General features: G+C 39.7%; 1 protein-coding gene across 3 annotated transcripts in view; it reads right to left on the reverse strand.

Moving 5' to 3' along the window:
* Positions 1-17,191, reverse strand: part of GALNTL6 (polypeptide N-acetylgalactosaminyltransferase like 6) — a 1,198,495-nt gene that overhangs the window by 233,866 nt on the left and 947,438 nt on the right. For all 3 annotated transcript variants that reach the window (XM_066279164.1, XM_066279174.1, XM_066279184.1), the window contains 2 exons: positions 5,892-6,077; positions 1,970-2,153 (listed from right to left, as the gene is read on the reverse strand). In XM_066279164.1, the coding sequence (XP_066135261.1) occupies positions 1,970-2,153; positions 5,892-6,077 (370 nt within the window). The remainder of the gene's footprint in view (positions 1-1,969; positions 2,154-5,891; positions 6,078-17,191) is intronic.

Consider the following 17,191-nt stretch of genomic DNA (forward strand, 5'->3'; position numbering starts at 1 on the left):
ACATCAAAGTGGACACCTCCCAGAAGCTACATTGATTATAAAAGGCTGAAGTGTCCACATTTATAAAAATCAAAGGGACTTAAAGCAGCAAGGCAGTAGCATTCAAAGGTGAATGCAATTTTGGACAGGACAGCAACCACCTAAGTAGGTGACAGGAACAAGAGGTAATTTAATTCTAAAAGGTACCCACTCTGCCAGCGTCTCAGGGTTAAGCAACATGCCTGATACTGTGATAGGCACAGCTGGTGTCTGCCTGACAGACATTCCCACTGTGAGTGCAGGGATGAGAATGCTGCTATAATTTTTAACATTTGAGATCCCCTTGATAGTGTTTTGAAGCCATTTCTGAAGAAAGCAGGAGCTCCACTGTGCTATTGCAGTTGGAGCAAAGTCTTTCTAAGTGGAAGTAAAGTCCACTTAGAAGGATATTATAACCCGGTCCCATTACAGTATTTGAAAAGCCATCATGAATGAATTCTAGCCCTTAAAAACATGACAATCTCGGAAAGAGACAGCTAGAATGTGATTATTCTGTCAGGTGTCCTCTAAAAGCATTTCCACTGTATTTAAGGACCTTTTTTTAATCCTCCCTCAAACCCCAACCTGGCTTTAACCCCCACCCCCATCCGCCCCTTTGCAAGAAGTCTGAAGGCTATCTCTCAGCTGGGCCCCTTTCAAAGGCTTAATAGAAACTCCTCCACTTAGATCACTAAAGAAGTTTTCTAGTAGTTTTGAATATCCTTGAAATCTTGACCAAAGTATTTGGAAAAGTAACAAAGGGTCTTCTTAGTTCTTCTCAAAACCTTTCTAGCAATTTAAGAGTCTCAAGAGGACTAACTTCAGAAATTTTGAATAGTTCATGAGTAAACTTCATATTCTTTAAAAAAAAAAGATTTCTATCCCCCTTTCTGATTAAATCAGGCTAATATCTTCTAAACTCTCCTTTGTTTTCGCAACAGTTAATCTTCCTAGAGACTAGAATTGGAGAAAATGTTTTCCCGATGTTTACCAAATGTTTATTGTAATTTAAAGTGTTAGTGTCACAGAAGTGGTTTTGTACCTTGGAGCATCTCTACTGTAAACTTCTATAACCCATATTATCAATGAACAGACCACATTGACTGTAATGCATTTGAAACAAACTCTTAGAGAGTGTGCAAAGCCTTGATCACATTTTTCTTGCACTAAGAACAATATATAATAGTTTTAAAATTATAAAGATTTATCGTATATGGTCCTAATAGTTTGTCAGACTAAACTCTGCCATGTGCTTTTTCTTGACATGCACAATTCTGATGTCAACACTTAAAAAAAAAGGGATTTAGCTTTACAGAAATCAATAAATTATTGTAAACCCTTATTTGTATAGAACTTATAATAGTGGTAGAGTTATCCAAGATTCTTTACTCTGAATACATCATTTTGATTGATTTCCCCAAGATAAGTTATGGGAACACCTACTCGGAGGCACTGCTTTCCTCCTACAGGGGCAATTCCCAACAGGATGCAGAATAAAGGCTTAAATGCTGGCTCATATTTTATATCATTTCCCCCCAAAAGAAGAAGAAAAAAAGAGTAAAATGGTTCATTTAAATAATCCTCTCAGGAAAAGTAAAACGAGTAGAAAGAACTGAACAGAAGAAGAACACATCTAAGAGAATATCTAGAAGAAGAGGATGCGTCCTTCTCCACGCGTTTTCTGTTTAACCCTGCCCTTTCCGGATTCGCACATCTGCACGCCCCCTCTCCCGCTTGGCAAAGGTTGAAGATGGCTGAGCCACGCACGTACTTAGTACAGTTTGAACATTTTCTGCAGCAGGTAGGTCTGACCTTTCTCCATGTTTTGCATGTTGTGCCACCTGTTTTATCCCATTTTATTGGAGGTAATTTTCCTCATGGGTTCCAAATTGACACCCTGAATGAGTTAGCTGCCCTCGCTCCCTTGGCCCCTCCCTCAGCTGCTACTCACTCAAAAGGGTCGCTGGGATCTGCCCTCTGGAGCTCTGGAGGGATGGGGATTCGTTTGTAGTACATTTCCCAGTCGAAGGCGCCTCGCATGGCATCCCCAGCTTGGGCCTCATACCCAAAGTGATTGTGGTCAATGACATCGATCATGGGGCACACGATGGTTTTGTGGTTTAGTGCAATTTGGTCTGAAAAATGAAAGCACAAAATAGGAAATGACATGCCTGCCTAGATCATCTATCTTTTTTTTTTTTTTTCAGCAAAGAGAAGCCTACAGATCGCTCCTAATGCACGACGCTGGCAGCCTGCTCCCCGGTTGTTGTGAGAGCGCTTTGCAGAATTTCCGTTCGCCTGCTGGACTTAACGTGAAGGGACAGTGATTAGGCACCGTTTGTTGTAGTTTCTTCTAAGAAAGTCTGTCCCAGGGAGACTTGCGGAAGTCCATTTACCTTCACCTCTGTCACATTTTTGCTCTGACCTGTCCCCAATCTGTCATTCTATAGTGCATCCAACATGCGAGCAGTGTAAACAGTACTTGTGTTCCTTCAAGCATATAGCTAGAGGCTTGCTGAGAAGATACTGGCTGGCTTTCTGAAATTTTACAATATTTCAAAATGTAAATATTTAACTTTATGGCTTTTTTAGTATCTAGTCTCATAACGGCTGTTGGCCCTAACTGCTGACAGTTTCACATATAGAATTCTTTGCTATCAAGGTAACAGAGATTTTGGCCAAGCCTATCTTGCTACTGTTCATTGATACAGATCCTGTTTATCAAAGCTATACATTTTTATCTTCTCTCAGCCAAAAATATATTAAGATGACCTGACATTACTCCTACTATTCCTGCTACTCTTAAGATCTTGAGCAACTACTAAGGAATTTGAGCTTATCCTATTTCTAACCCTTCTAGCAACTCTGTATAGTGGCTATTACTATCCATCCCAGTTTACATGTGAGGAATACTGAGCTCAGAGACGTTATGTAACTTGTCAGGGGTCACTTATCTTTTGAGAGCAAGAACCAGGATGCAACTTCTGCTTTAGTGGTCTAACCCTAAAATCTGTGGTCTCCCCTGTTTTGCCATCATGCTTGGCATGTAGCAGAAAGGTGATATCTCAGTTCCAGCTCCTTTTTTTTCATGTAGATATTATTATCATGAGACATTAACAGCCAGTGCCAAGAATTGACCTTTGCCCACTTTGGTCACCTAGTGTAGCTACATGAAAAGTATTTTCTTCCGAAGAATATGCATTTAATCACGATTCATTATAACAAACTAATACTGTCTGATAGGCAGAAATTTTAAGTATGACCATCTGCTTTCTGGGTATCTGGAAGATCTGATGTGGCATGTGGAATAAAATACATTTAAATATCTTTTTAAAAATAATATTGTTTAGAAATGATGAAGCTTGGTTATTTCAGTATCATTGCTTTGATGACATCAATAAACCAGTGTGGAAACTGCAGATCCTTGGGAAGAACTCCTCTACAGAGCTATATACCTTTTCATTCATTGGTTCATTCATTTGTTGGTTCATTCGTGTCTTCATTCAAATTCAACAGCTATTTATTGAAAAAAAAATTATGTGCCAGTCACTTTTTTAGGTTTTGGGAATGCAGCAGTAAATAACCATCTCAAAAATCCATGTCTTCGGAAATGGAACAATGAAAGCAATATACGTAATAAATAACTAAATTATGTGGAATGTTTAAAGGTGAGAAATGTGGTGGACAGGAAATAAAATGGTAAGGGGAATGTGGAATGCTGACATGTGGGAAGGTTTATTGTTTTAGCAAGCGTGGTCTCAGTGAGCTTGGGGGTCACCTTAATCTTATTTTCCTAAACAGAATATAGGGACCCTCTTCAGCACTCTATTAAGTTAATCTTCACCAAGGGCTCGATGAGCATCCACTTTTACCTGGGCAAGCCTTACAATGGATTTTAATCTTTATCTAAATGGTGTTTCCCTGTAGAGGTCTTTGACAGAAGAGACTATCATTGCTATGTCCAAAATACATATTTCTTCTATCACCTCTGCAGATATTTTAGTATTAAGGTTTCAGTGACTTTCTTCCATCACATTCAGGATCAGGTTGATTTACAAGTTCCTTGACCAACAAGGCGTCCCAAGGTGACCCAAAGAGAATGAGTCTGTTAAATTAACTGTCAACTTTCCCTTCAAATTTCCTTCTAGCTCTCATCCAGCTGTCCTAGCTTAGAGTGAAAGCAGCATGACTAATTTTTCATCTAAGACTTATGCCTACATTTCAATTTCCAGGGATCAAACAAACAGACTCTTAATGGGAAATTGAAATTCAGGTATAATCCCGAGGTGAAAAATGAACCAAGAATCTGTGTGACTCCGCCTGCTTCTTTTCATTTTGGATGATATGTCAAGACACTGATAAAAGAAAATAAAAAAAGATAGTGATCCTGAGCTCGAATCATTTCTTATCCATCAGGCCTACAGGAAATGAAATGCTTTAATGAGAAAAAGTGGGTTTCTCTTTTCTTTTTCCATCCTCCCCCCCCCCCACCCCTTGTTAGATTCATATGAACAGAGGCTCAATAGTCGGCATTTAGGGACTGCTTGGTTCATAAATAAGTTAGGCCTTTTGCTGACTTCCTTGGGTATTCACCACCCTATAGATCGAATTCAGTTTGAGAGAATCTCACTGTTGCTGATGAAACTTTAAATTGCTCTGTCCTTGGACAAGGTATTTTTAATTAAAAGCTCAGAGGAGTCTGTGGCTGTCGGAGCACGGCAGCATTCCTGTTCATTAGGATGGCTGGGCAGTCGTCTAGTAGGAGGGAGCAGATGGGATGATGCAGTTGGGGTGTTTAGTTGATGGTCGTTTCCTGTTCTGAATCCTGTATGGTTTCAATTGATTCCTCCCTCCCACCCCGTGTCTTTTACTAATAGCTCTCTGCTGGTTCTAGCTGAGATCCCACACAGTAGCCAATAGTACATCATCCTTTCTGAGGCAGTGATTGTGAAGGCAGTTGTCACTGGCTTTAGCTCCAAAGCCAGGGATATAGTCCCAATAAAAGTTGAATTAGTGAAATCTGGAAAAAGAGGAAGGCGTACAATACATGCCCAGCAGAAATTTTTAGTAACATATATTTTTTCAGGCTTACAACTTGTTCTTTAGCTCTGCTGGATTTTATATCTGCCTTTGTTGTGAAATAAAAAAAAAAAAGTCAAGCTCAAACTGAGCCACAGATTTGTTCTTTTACCTTGAACAACTCCCAGTTTTCCCTTTTTCTAACTGTTCAAGTGCAACGTGACAGCCTCTCCCCCTCCTCTTAGTTACACTGTGAGCAGTTGAGACATAACATCTGAGGAGCAGTCCTGAGTGTTTGAGGGGGTTTACATATCTAGTGATCTAGACTGGAACCAGGAGTGGAAAGAGCTGGCATTATCCATCCTCGAAAATGTCAGGGCACTGACAATTCAACTATAGAATGGGGCTGAATCATTTTCTTTCCTCTTAATAATCCTATAATAATTGTTGAGCTGTATGTATCTGTGTGGCGGGAAATGTGTGAGAGTTTTAATCGTATAGTAGTTAGAGGTAGTATTTTTTTAAAATGCTTTTTCCTTTTTAGCATTTACCCAGTAACTACAACTGCAATCAAAGATCGTGTCTAAGATAAATGAAACCTTTTCAAACTTTCAATCAGATTGCAGATGGTATTATCTTAAATGTCAGTGTTAATGCAGTTTTCTGGTTACTTCCTTGTCCTCAGCAGGGGTTCAGGTAGAATTCAAGGCTCCCACTGTAAAAACTGTAGGAGGGGCGTTTCTAGCCTTTGTTGATTGCAAACTAAGTGGAAGCAAACCACATACTCCCTCTGCCAGAGGGCCAGTCCCCCAGCCCTCCTGGTCCCAGGGGCCGCTGGGAAGTCTTGTACTCACTGAGGAGCGGGGGCAGCCAGTTCACATTGACCTCGCAGTGGGAGTCAAGGAACGTCAGGACTTCTCCTCTTGCCATAGATGCTCCCAAGAGTCGGGTCCGGATGAGCCCTTCCCTCTTCTTGGTGCGAACAATCCTTACTTTGGAAAACCGGGACACGTATTCCTCTAGCTTATCTTTCAAGTGTTCTAGGAAGGAAGTGGAGAATGCACAAAAAGAACACAACACGTTAGCTGCGGCAGAATCACTCACGCGTGTTCATGCACAGAGGGCATGTGTACGATGAATCAGAGCCTACAACCATTCTTTTCTTCTTGAGGGGCGATACTAACATTATAGACTGAGAGAGTTTTATAGCCGATACTTCCCAAAATGCTTCATAGCCTGCACACACTGCCCTTTGTTTGGCCACTGTAGCAGTCACACCGGAGCTCTCCTACTCTTGGCTGGCTGCAGTCACTCTTAATCCTGGCCAGCACTTGCTAAGAAGGGTATCCCCCCTGCCCCAACTCCTCCTCCTCACTTAGCAAAATCGGATGAACATTCCAGTTTACAAGTTCTTTTCAACAAGGTGGCTCTTTCCAGCAAAGCCTTTGCCTAGTACTTTGTGTTGAAAATAATGCATGTAAAACCACACACACACACACACACACACACACACACACACCTCTCTCGAATTAACAAGAACCTAACAGCTTTTTGTCCCCCCCCCCCACACACACACACAAGGTAATAGCAAACTGGTAAGCAAGGTCAGCATCTGGCTACTGATTTGAAGTGAAGAAGTGTTGACTTTCTGCTAAAATTAGATAGAGAAAGGTGAAAGCAGCTGAGATTCCGCACAGCCATTTTAAAACTTAGCTATTGAAGCTCAGAAAACAAAAATCTGGAAATGTTCCTTTGCCTGATTAAAAACAAAGAGCGGGGACAAAGTCAAATCTGATAACTTATTTATAGAATAAAACATTTTTTACTGGCTGTGATAAAATGCATCAATCTCTCAGGCTTTCTGTGCCAAGTAAGTGTGCATGGTAGCTTTTTAATGGGACGTGTACTCATCTAACTGATGTCCTGCTTTCATGCTCCCGTCCTCCCGTTTCTGAGACATTAGGAGGGTCTTACTGGAGTTTCTGACAAGGATCATCTAATATCCATTGAAACAGACTCTTGGTGCAGTATGTTTTTTTAATTTTCACTTTCAAACTTTCTCTGCATGTCTGCAATCAAAGTCAATGTCATTAGTAAGTCTCTTCCTATGGTCTGTAGCAACAGGGCTCGTGTAAGCATCTATGATCCCCTCCCTGTTATCCAATTTAACAGATGTCAGAGTACTCTGCATTGCAGTTTCTCTGTACATAACTTTTTTCTTATTTTTATTGCTTTTTCTTAGTATTAGAATAGGGTTATTTTGTCTTTTAACTCCATTTCCCTTTTTTTGCCGAGTGCACTATAAACTATGTTTTACATATGGGTCAAGTATAAAAAACATTTCGCTTTTTTATCGTGAGTATGAAACAACACTGGTGCAACCTTTCACAAGAGTGTTATAGTTTGTATTTCTCTTTATTTTGTTTTTTGGTTTTTTTTCCTGTAATGAACAGATATGGAGATCAGATTACAGAAAGCAAAGATGACAGAATTTGTCATCGGAACAGACCTGGGTGGGAGGTCTGTGACAATAACATATGTGAGTAGGACATGCAAACTCTCTGAGCCTCAATTTCCAAACTTATAAAATATAGAGAATTCAGGTGTTTTTTATTCCCTCTGAGAGAGTCAGGCTTTGGTTTAGAGACTTGACAGTGCTCATCAGCAAACATTTATTAAGTCAATAACTGGAGACCCCAGTATATTTGTTGTCCTTAGGAAGAGAAATAGCATTTCTAGCATAAGAAATGCTTTTGAATGCTTATCCTGAAAAATGAAAAATAATAAATTTTCTATTTTTTGGTGAGACTTTGATAATCATCATCTTCTATTTATTGTAAATTTAAAGAAAATGTTGACCATCAATAAAAGAAAAACAAAATACTTTATAGTAGTGTCACCATATCTCAACAAAGGGGTAGGCTCTACCATGTCTCTCTTCTTTGAAACAAATGTGCTGTACAGAAGGCTATGTCTGCCCCCTCCTCTTTGCCCCCTTCTCCCCTACATGTGTAAGCTGCAGGGAAAGATCTCCTAGGGCTATACAGCACAGTGCCACCTGGGAATAGGACTGCAGCTTTACTGTATTGTTGGGCAATGAATAAGCAGGGACCCGCCATCCAGTTGCTCAAAGTCAGTGACTGAGAAGTGATCAAGAGCTCTCTATGTGACAGTCTTGAATGGCCTGTGTTCTGTCAGGACTTCTCACAGTAATAAATGTTTAAGAAACCTTTATAATCTCATTATTGTAATTTATTAAGACACTGAAACCCTTCTGGGTCATCAATGTACAAACAAGTGTCATTCTGTAAGTTTACTTGTAAATCAGTTGTTTAGACCACAGAACATATGGTCTCATGAAAACAGTGGCGTAGATAAAAGTGAAGTGGTTACCAGGGGAAGGGAGCAGGGTCTAGGGAGTAAAGAGGGACAAATACACCGTGACAGAAATGATTTGACTTTAGGTGATGGGCAAACAACACAATCAACAGATCAAATGCTATAGAGATGTTTATCTGAAACATAAGTACTCTTATTGATCACTGTCACCCCATTAAATTTAATTTCTAAATTAAAAAAGAAAAACAGTGCTGTGACAGTCACTGAAAATGGATCATATGTTAAGCCCACTAAAGTATTTCTTTCTTTCTTTTTCTTTTTTTTTTACAGAGACAGAGAGAGTCAGAGATACAGATAGACAGGGACAGACAGACAGGAACGGAGAGGTGAGAAGTATCAGTCATTAGTTTTTTGTTGTGCATTGTGACACCTTAGTTGTTCATTGATTGCTTTCTCATATGTGCCTTGACCACGGGCCTTCAGCAGACCGAGTAACCCCTTGTTTGAGCCAGTGACCTTGGGCTCAAGCTGGTGAGCTTTTGCTCAAACCAGATGAGCCCTCGCTCAAGCTGGCGACCTTGGGGTCTCGAACCTGTGTCTTCAGCATCCCAGTCCAACGCTCTATCCACTGTGCCACCACCTGGTCAGGCAGTACTTCTTTCTTTAAATCTCATTGTTCTTATTTCAAAGGTACCATCCTGAGTACCACCTTGGAGGTCTGAGCACACTGGTTCCTCCCTACTGACCTCTAAGGACTAGCAGGGTCTCTCTCGGGGAAAAGGGAAAAGGAGGAGGAGATCTCTGTAGCTGCATAAGGAGGAAGTGGCTGTAGGTGACAGCTGCTTTCCCCGTGTTCTAAACTGAGACCCAAGGGCTCTTGGTCACCTGGGAGTGGTTGTCCCAACTTTGAATTTGCACCTTTTAGTTTTTTAGGAAAGTCTTTGGAACTCAGCAGGGACTATCTCCACATGTTCTTTTCCCTCTATGTACCTTTTCTGATTATATATATATATGTACCTTTTGATACTATATATATATTATCAAAGCCCATTTTAATGTACTAATAATAGGATTGAATGGTATAAATTCACTAAGCACAAAGTGTTTGACCTAAACAGAACCCACTACATGTTTAGATTAATCCCTCTAGTTTGAATTTTGTGGTTATCATAATTTGGTTGCTCTGCCTCAGAATAATGACCTAGCTGACTGCCCTTTGGAGGGGCCCGTTCTCTCTTAGTAGTTCAGTTGTAACATCTAATTACCCATAACTTACAGTAAAGACAAGTATCATCAGTCTAATTAGCAAATTAGACGCTCAAGCAAGGGAGTCACTGGGGATGGTGCAAATGGCTTTATGAAAAACATTCTGCATTTCTTTTGTATGAACAATTTTCAGATTCATTCCTAAAATATGATATGATTTTTAAAACCTCATTGTTCTTTTTTCAAAGGTACCACCACGAGTTTGACCTTGGAGGTCCGGGTACAATGTTTCCTCCTTCCTGACCTCCAAGGACTCGTGGGGCCTCTCTAGGGGTGGAAGGGAGAGAGGAGGACTAGCTCTCTGTGGCTGCATGAGAGGAAGTGGCTCTAGCTGACAGCTGTTTCTCAGGTGTTCTAATCTGAGACTCAAAGGCTCTTAGTCACCTGGGAGTGGTTGTCCCAACTTTGGATCTAGACTTGCACACCTTTTAGTTTTTTAGTTTTTTACACTTTCAATGCCTTTGGATATATTCTTTAGCTATGTATATACAGAAATAAAATTGCTAGATCATATGGTAATTGTATTTTTTAAGTTTTGGAGGCGACTTCATACTGTTTTCCATAATAACTGTATCTTTTATACTTCCATCAACAGTGCATAATGGTGCCATCAGTTTTAAAGGCCCTGTGATCCTTTTCGTAAAATGTACACATTTAAGCAAATCACATTTTGGTGAACATGGAAAAAAACTCTAGAAAAGGTTTTGAGAACTATGTAAATGTCTTGAGAACTAAAAAAAACTTCCTCCAAAATGACTCTTTCTAATCTACAAAATACCAAATAATCTATAAAGAAAAGTCTGAGTAATGACAATGACAAATATTCTCAACATATAGCAGCTTTCAAAATAAGAAAATAACACAAACACCAAAGTTTCAGGACTAAAACTGTACAAGGAAAGCCTCCAGAACTTGTTTCATTTTCCTCACAATATAGATCAATCAAGAACACCTTATTTGAGAACATCTTAGTGTCCAGTCTGCATCCACCTTCTGATTATAGAATTACCAGCACCTGACTTACATATATCTGTACCAGTTCTCTTTATAATCTCGCTTCCTTTAACCTCAGGCGTGTGGCCTGCAGTCTGCAGCTAGTGACTAGTAGGCCTCTGTCCTCGCTTAGCCTTCCTTCTTCATTATAAATTATATCAGGAAGCTAAACAGCACTTTATAATTAAATACCGTGGCTTGTTAATCCCTCCCATATTTACCAATGAATCTTTTTTAGAAATTTGGTTTATTGGGATGACAGTTCACAAAACCAATATATCTTTTAATGATCTCTCACTTGTCCAAGAAAACTCATTTCTTATCTTTTAGTTCCCTTAATCTCTAAGGGTGTCAAAAATGCACATTGCTTAAGATAATCTATCTTGAGATATAAAAGGCAACTACTTTAAAGAATAAGTTTAACAAAGAACAAAACACCAAAAGAACCAGAATATTTATGCTTTTACCCTCCGAGGTCCTTAATGATAAAAGTCCCATTCATAAATTTCACAATTCTCTGGCTACTTCAACAACTTCTTAGTGTATTTTGCTGAACACTAGGCTGCGTAATTTTTGAAAACATTCATGTTGCTCTTCTTACTGTGTTATTTGTACCGGCACACACACTCATAACTTGGATAAGTAGCACATGGCGAGCTGGTTTGACTCTTAATGAACATCTCTAAACCATCAGAAGTAAGAGTAAAAATTTCCCATAAAAATAATTATAATTTTCTGCAACTTGTTTACTTAGGACAAAATTAAGATGAGAAATGGAAACTCCGGGCCTTAAACAATTACTAGAGCATGTGAGCCATATCAACAAAACTATTACCAGGTGAAGTCCCAGCCTCCCGCGGAACCTGGACGCTGCATGCGTCAGTCAGCGAGATGCAGGGCATCCCCTTCTGAATTTAAGGGATGCATAAATGCATTTAAGCAACTTTTAAAAAACTCAAAGTAGTTAAAAAAAAAAAGCTGAAATGCCCAAGAAAGGGAGAAAGACATTGACCTTTAATATGAGAAAAATCATAAAATTTAGGTAGAACAAAAACCAAAAACAAGTACAAATAAACTCTAAAATGCCTCATAACAGCACAGAAAGCAAATTAAAGCAATAAGCCTCTGCCCTTTGGAAAGTATTTTCAATTCTGTGTTAGTGTAATTCACACATACATGCTAAAAGCCATTTTTATTTTTTTACATCTTCCTCAAAAGCATCAGCTAGAATTACTGGGTGGGAATGTTACATAGATAGAGTAGTAGGGACCCTAGTCTCACATTATTAGCCTGTGTGTGAGTGATTGAATAATGTCACTGCTGACTGCCAAAACAGCCATAAAGACTTTTGGGGTTTGACTTGACTTCACAAGAAATAAAGACAAATTGGAAAGAATTCCTCTACACAGTGTGAGAAAAATGCTGTGTCAAAATTTCAATTTAGATGAGACCAGAACTAAATTAAGTATCTGGGAATTGGTCCTGTTCCCAAGGCTACAGAAAACTCCCAGTTTCTAACGACATTCTTGTTCTGCGGTATAGAAGGAGGCAAGCAGGAAATGGGCTGTCTGTCTCCGTTGAGGAAAATTGATCTGCTAACGGTCTGTCCTCTCAAGGAATTGCTCCGTTTCTTGGTAGTGATATTAAAGAATAAAAAGGAAAGGACCATAGAAGATATTATTTTGGTTTAAGATTTAAAAATAAAATACTAAGAGTACTAAAAGTGTGTCCCATGCTTTTTGGAAAAAAATTGTTTAAATTAATTTTTGGAGAGAGAAGGAGAGATAGAAAAACATTGATTTGTTGCTTCACCCATCTACGCACCCATGGGTTGATTCTTGTATGAAAGGGAGTTGAACTTGCAACTACAGCACATCAAGTTGATGTTGTAACTCGCCAAGCCACCCAGTCAGGGTTCATGTTTTTTGAATAAAATACAAACAAACCAACAGAATAAGCAGCAAAATATGACAAAGTAATATATGAATATAATAATAATGATTAAATACACATTTATTTTTATTTTTTAAATATTTTATTTGATTTTTAGAGAGAGAGGAGAGAGAGAGAGAGAGAGAGAGAGAGAGAGAGAGAAGGGGAGGAGCAGGAAGCATCAACTCCCATATGTACCTTGACCAGGCAAGCCCAAAGTTTTGAACCGGCAACCTCAGTGAGGGGTACAAAGAAAACTAGATAGAAGGTGACAGAGGACAATCTCTCTTTGGGTGATGGGTATGCAACAGAATTGAATGACAAGATAACCTGGACATGTTTTCTTTGAATATATGTACCCTGATTTATTGATGTCACCCCATTAAAATAAAAATTTAATTATAAAAATACACATTTATTGAGTGCTTATATACAGGGGTTGGGAACCTATGGCTTGCGAACAAGATGTGGCTCTTTTGATGGCTGCATCTGGTTCTCAGACAGATATTTAATAAAAAAAATAATGTTAAAAATATAAAACATTCTCATGTATTACAAGCCATTCATTTCCTACCGCTCATGTTCATGGTTGCGGGTGGCTGGAGCCAATCACAGCTGTCCTCCGGGGCAACACCAAATTTTTACTGGATAACCCCTAGCATACACTGGTTGTTGTATGGCTCTCATGGAATTACATTTTAAAATATGTGGCATTCATGGCTCTCTGCGCCAAAAGGGTTTCCAATCCCTGGCTTATAATATCTGTTCTAAAACATATTTGTGTATTAATTTATTAGGTTTTCATCTTACAAACAAGAAAATGATACTCATTTACAAATAAGAAAAATGACGGTCAGAAAGGTTAAGAAATCTGATTTCGATCATATAGTACAAGAATACCTAGAATACTGTAAGTACTCAATAAATGTCAGCAATTATATGTCAGGAGAAGAAAAAAAAAGCTTGAGCCCAAGTGTGTTTATCAGGAATCTTTTAAGTGCAAGGGAATTCGATATAAAAAATAAGGTATATAAAATAATATATAATTATGTAGATGACCTGAAGAATTTAGGAAAGTGGAAAAAGGGGGGGGATTACTAAGACCCTTATCACCCAAAGTCCATCACCCTTAACAAGCCAGACAGAGAAAAGCAAACACTGCACTGTTTCACTTATATGTGGAACCTTAAAAAAAGAAGTCCAATTCTTAGAAATGTGGTAGTCAGGGACTGGGGTGTGGAGGAAATAGGAAGATATTGGTGAAAGTTACAAAGTTGCAGTTGTTAGATGAATAAAGTCTGGGGATTTAATGTATAACATGGTGATTAGAGTTGGTAACACTGTATTGTATAATTGAAATTTGCTACAAGTGTAAAACATCTCTATCCTCCCTCACCCAAAAGGTAACTATGTGAGGTGATGGATGTGTTAATAAACTTGAAGGAGAGAGTCCTTACACAATGTGTAAGTATATCAAATTATCCCATTGTGCTCACAACTTTATCTCAATGAAATTGAAAAAAGGTCATTATTCATATTTTCCTTTAATTTTTGTGCTTAGATTTAGAGCCTACTTGTTTTTCTATATCTAATATTAAAAAAAAACTACTATGTGAAAAGGCTGTGCAAATGTATCTAACTAGAAGAGACAGAGAACTCTGTATTCATTTGCTATGGGAGTCAAAGAATTTGAAGTGATCAAGATGATGTCAATGCCTATAAAATCCATTCACTTGTTTATGGAAGGAGAACTGAGGCCACCTCTCACACCCACAAAACAAACCAGCAGGTACTTTTTGTCTGCTCTCCCTTCTCTCCTTCTCTGTGACCCTTATATGTAAGTATGTTTTCTCATATGTGCACTTGGGCTTATCTTTTTTTATCTACTCAAGAGCATGGCTCCCAGAGGTATCCCATCTCTTTTCCCTGTAACCTCTTTTTTGGTCTTCCTATGGAGTCCTTCCATCTTCAAGCAAAAATGTACAATATCCTTTTTCTCTCTCTCTCTTTCTTTCTCTTTCTTTCTTTCTCTCTCTCTCTCTCTTCTTCCTTTCTCTCTCTCCCTCTCTCCTTCCCTCCCTCCCTCCCTCCCTCCCTCCCTCCCTCCCTCCCTCCCTCCCTCCTTCCTTCCTTCCTTCCTTCCTTCCTTCCTTCCTTCCTTCCTTCCTTCCTTCCTGGTGAGAGCAGAGGAGACAGTGAGGCAGACTCTTGCATGCACCCTGACTGGAATCCACCAAACAACCCCACCTGGGGATGATGCTGGAGTACTGAGTTATTTTTTAGCACCTGGGGCTGATGTGCTAGGACCAACCAAGCTATCCTCAGTGCCCTGGGCCATACTCAAACCAAGCCACTGGCTGTGGGAGGGGTAGAGGGAGAGAATGGGAAGAGGGTGGGGGACAGAAGCAGATGGTCGCTTCTCTTGTGTGCTCTGACTGAGAATATAACTCAGGTCATCCATATGCCAGGCTGACACTCTATCCACTGAGCCACTGGCCAGGGCCAAAATCCTAGTTCTTAAGAAAAAGAAACCTGCTTGGACCCCCACGCTCCTCCAGCTTCTGCCCCATTCATTGACTAGTTTTCAGCAAGATTTTTTGGTGAAGGAGTGGTCTAGACTTGCAGTCTCCACTTTACCCCCTCCCATTCCCTCTTTTTATTTATTTACTTATTTTTATTTATTTATTTATTTATTTTATTTTTCTGAAGCTGGAAACAGGGAGAGACAGTCAGACAGACTCCCCCATGCGCCCGACCGGGATCCACCCGGCACGCCCACCATGGGGCGACGCTCTGCCCACCAGGGGGCGATGCTCTGCCCATCCTGGGCATCGCCATGTTGCGACCAGAGCCACTCTAGTGCCTGAGGCAGAGGCCACAGAGCCATCCCCAGCGCCTGGGCCATCTTTGCTCCAATGGAGCCTTGGCTGCGGGAGGGGAAGAGACAGAGAGGAAAGCGCGGCGGAGGGGTGGAGAAGCAAATGGGCGCTTCTCCTATGTGCCCTGGCCAGGAATCGAACCCGGGTCCTCCGCATGCTAGGCTGACGCTCTACCGCTGAGCCAACCGGCCAGGGCTTATTTACTTATTTTTAATTACAGTTTGCATTCAATGTTATTTTGTAATAGTTTCAGGTGTACAGTATAGTGGTTAAATAGATAATCATATACTTCACGATGTGTTTCTCCTGATGTTTCCAGCAGTCACCTGCTTCATGCATAATTATTACAATATTACTGATTATATTTTCTATGCTATAGTCTGTATACCCCTGACTATTTTATAACTATCAATCTGTGTTTTTCAATCCCTTCACCTGTTCCACCCAGTCCTCCATCCTTCTCCCCTCTGGCTACCATCAGTATGTTCTCTGTGTCTATGAGTCAGTTTCTGTTTTGTCTGTTCCTTTATATTGTTCTTTAGATTCCACATATAAGTGAAATCATATGGTATTTGCCTTTCTCTGACTGACTTACACTTATTTCATTGACCAGAATACCCTCTAGGTCCATTCAGGCTATTGCAAATGGTAAGGTTTTACTTTTTTTAAAGGCAATTCTCTTGATGGCCAACAGACATATGAAAAGATGCTCAATAACACTAAGCATCAGAGAAACACAAATTGAAACCACAATAAGATATCATCTCACATCTATCAGGATGGCTATCATCAATAAATCAACAAACACATGTTGGCAAAGATGTGGAGAAAAGGGAACCCTTGTTCACCGCTGGTGGGAATGCAGACTGGTGCAGCCACTGTGGTAAATAGTATGGAGTTACCTCAAAAAATTAAAAATGAAGCCAGTGATTCCACTTCTTGGAATTTATCTGAAGAAACCCAAAACACTAATTTGAAAAAATATATGCACCCCTATGTTCATTGCAGTGTTATTTATAATAGCCGAGATTTGCAAGCAGCCCAAATGTCCATCAGTAGATGAGTGGATAAAAAAGCTATGGTATACTTACAGAATGGAATACTGCTCAGTTGTATAAAACAAGGAAATCTTGCCTTTGCGAATAGCATGGACAGATCTAGAGATTATAATGCTAAGTGAAGTAAGCCAGTCAGAGAAAAACAAGTACCATATTATTTCACTCATATGTGGAATCTAATGAACAGTATCCATACCTTTTATTCATTCATTTGAGGATCTGTATGAACCTCATTGTACTAGATACCAGGATCATTTACCTTTGGAAACAGGCAGAAATTTTGTTTCACAGGGACTTCTGTGAGACATAGCTCTTGTTTAAACTCAGAGTAAAAGAGATGTGGTGCGAAAATTGGAGCTAGAGAAAGAAAGTACAAAGGGAGCTACTACCAAAGAAATAATTTTGAGGTTCGCTGCCAGAGAAGAAAAAATGCGTTCTGAAGCACACAGGTCTAACTGTGAGCACACAGTACTTCTATGGTCCCTGCAGGGTTAATTCTGAGTGAGCGTCATACTTTGCCAATATACCCAGGAAGTGGGGGTCATGAAGAAAGATATAGGTCCTGAAAAAATGTCTAAAGTGGTGAAAGCCCCTTGCTTGAGTAATTGAAAGCTAAACTGGACCAAGCACTATGGAATATAATTTGGCTCTCTTCTCCAGGGAATGGAGAAAATGACCTAATAGGTC

Source organism: Saccopteryx bilineata, chromosome 1, assembly GCF_036850765.1.
Source record: "Saccopteryx bilineata isolate mSacBil1 chromosome 1, mSacBil1_pri_phased_curated, whole genome shotgun sequence".
NCBI lineage: Eukaryota > Metazoa > Chordata > Mammalia > Chiroptera > Emballonuridae > Saccopteryx > Saccopteryx bilineata.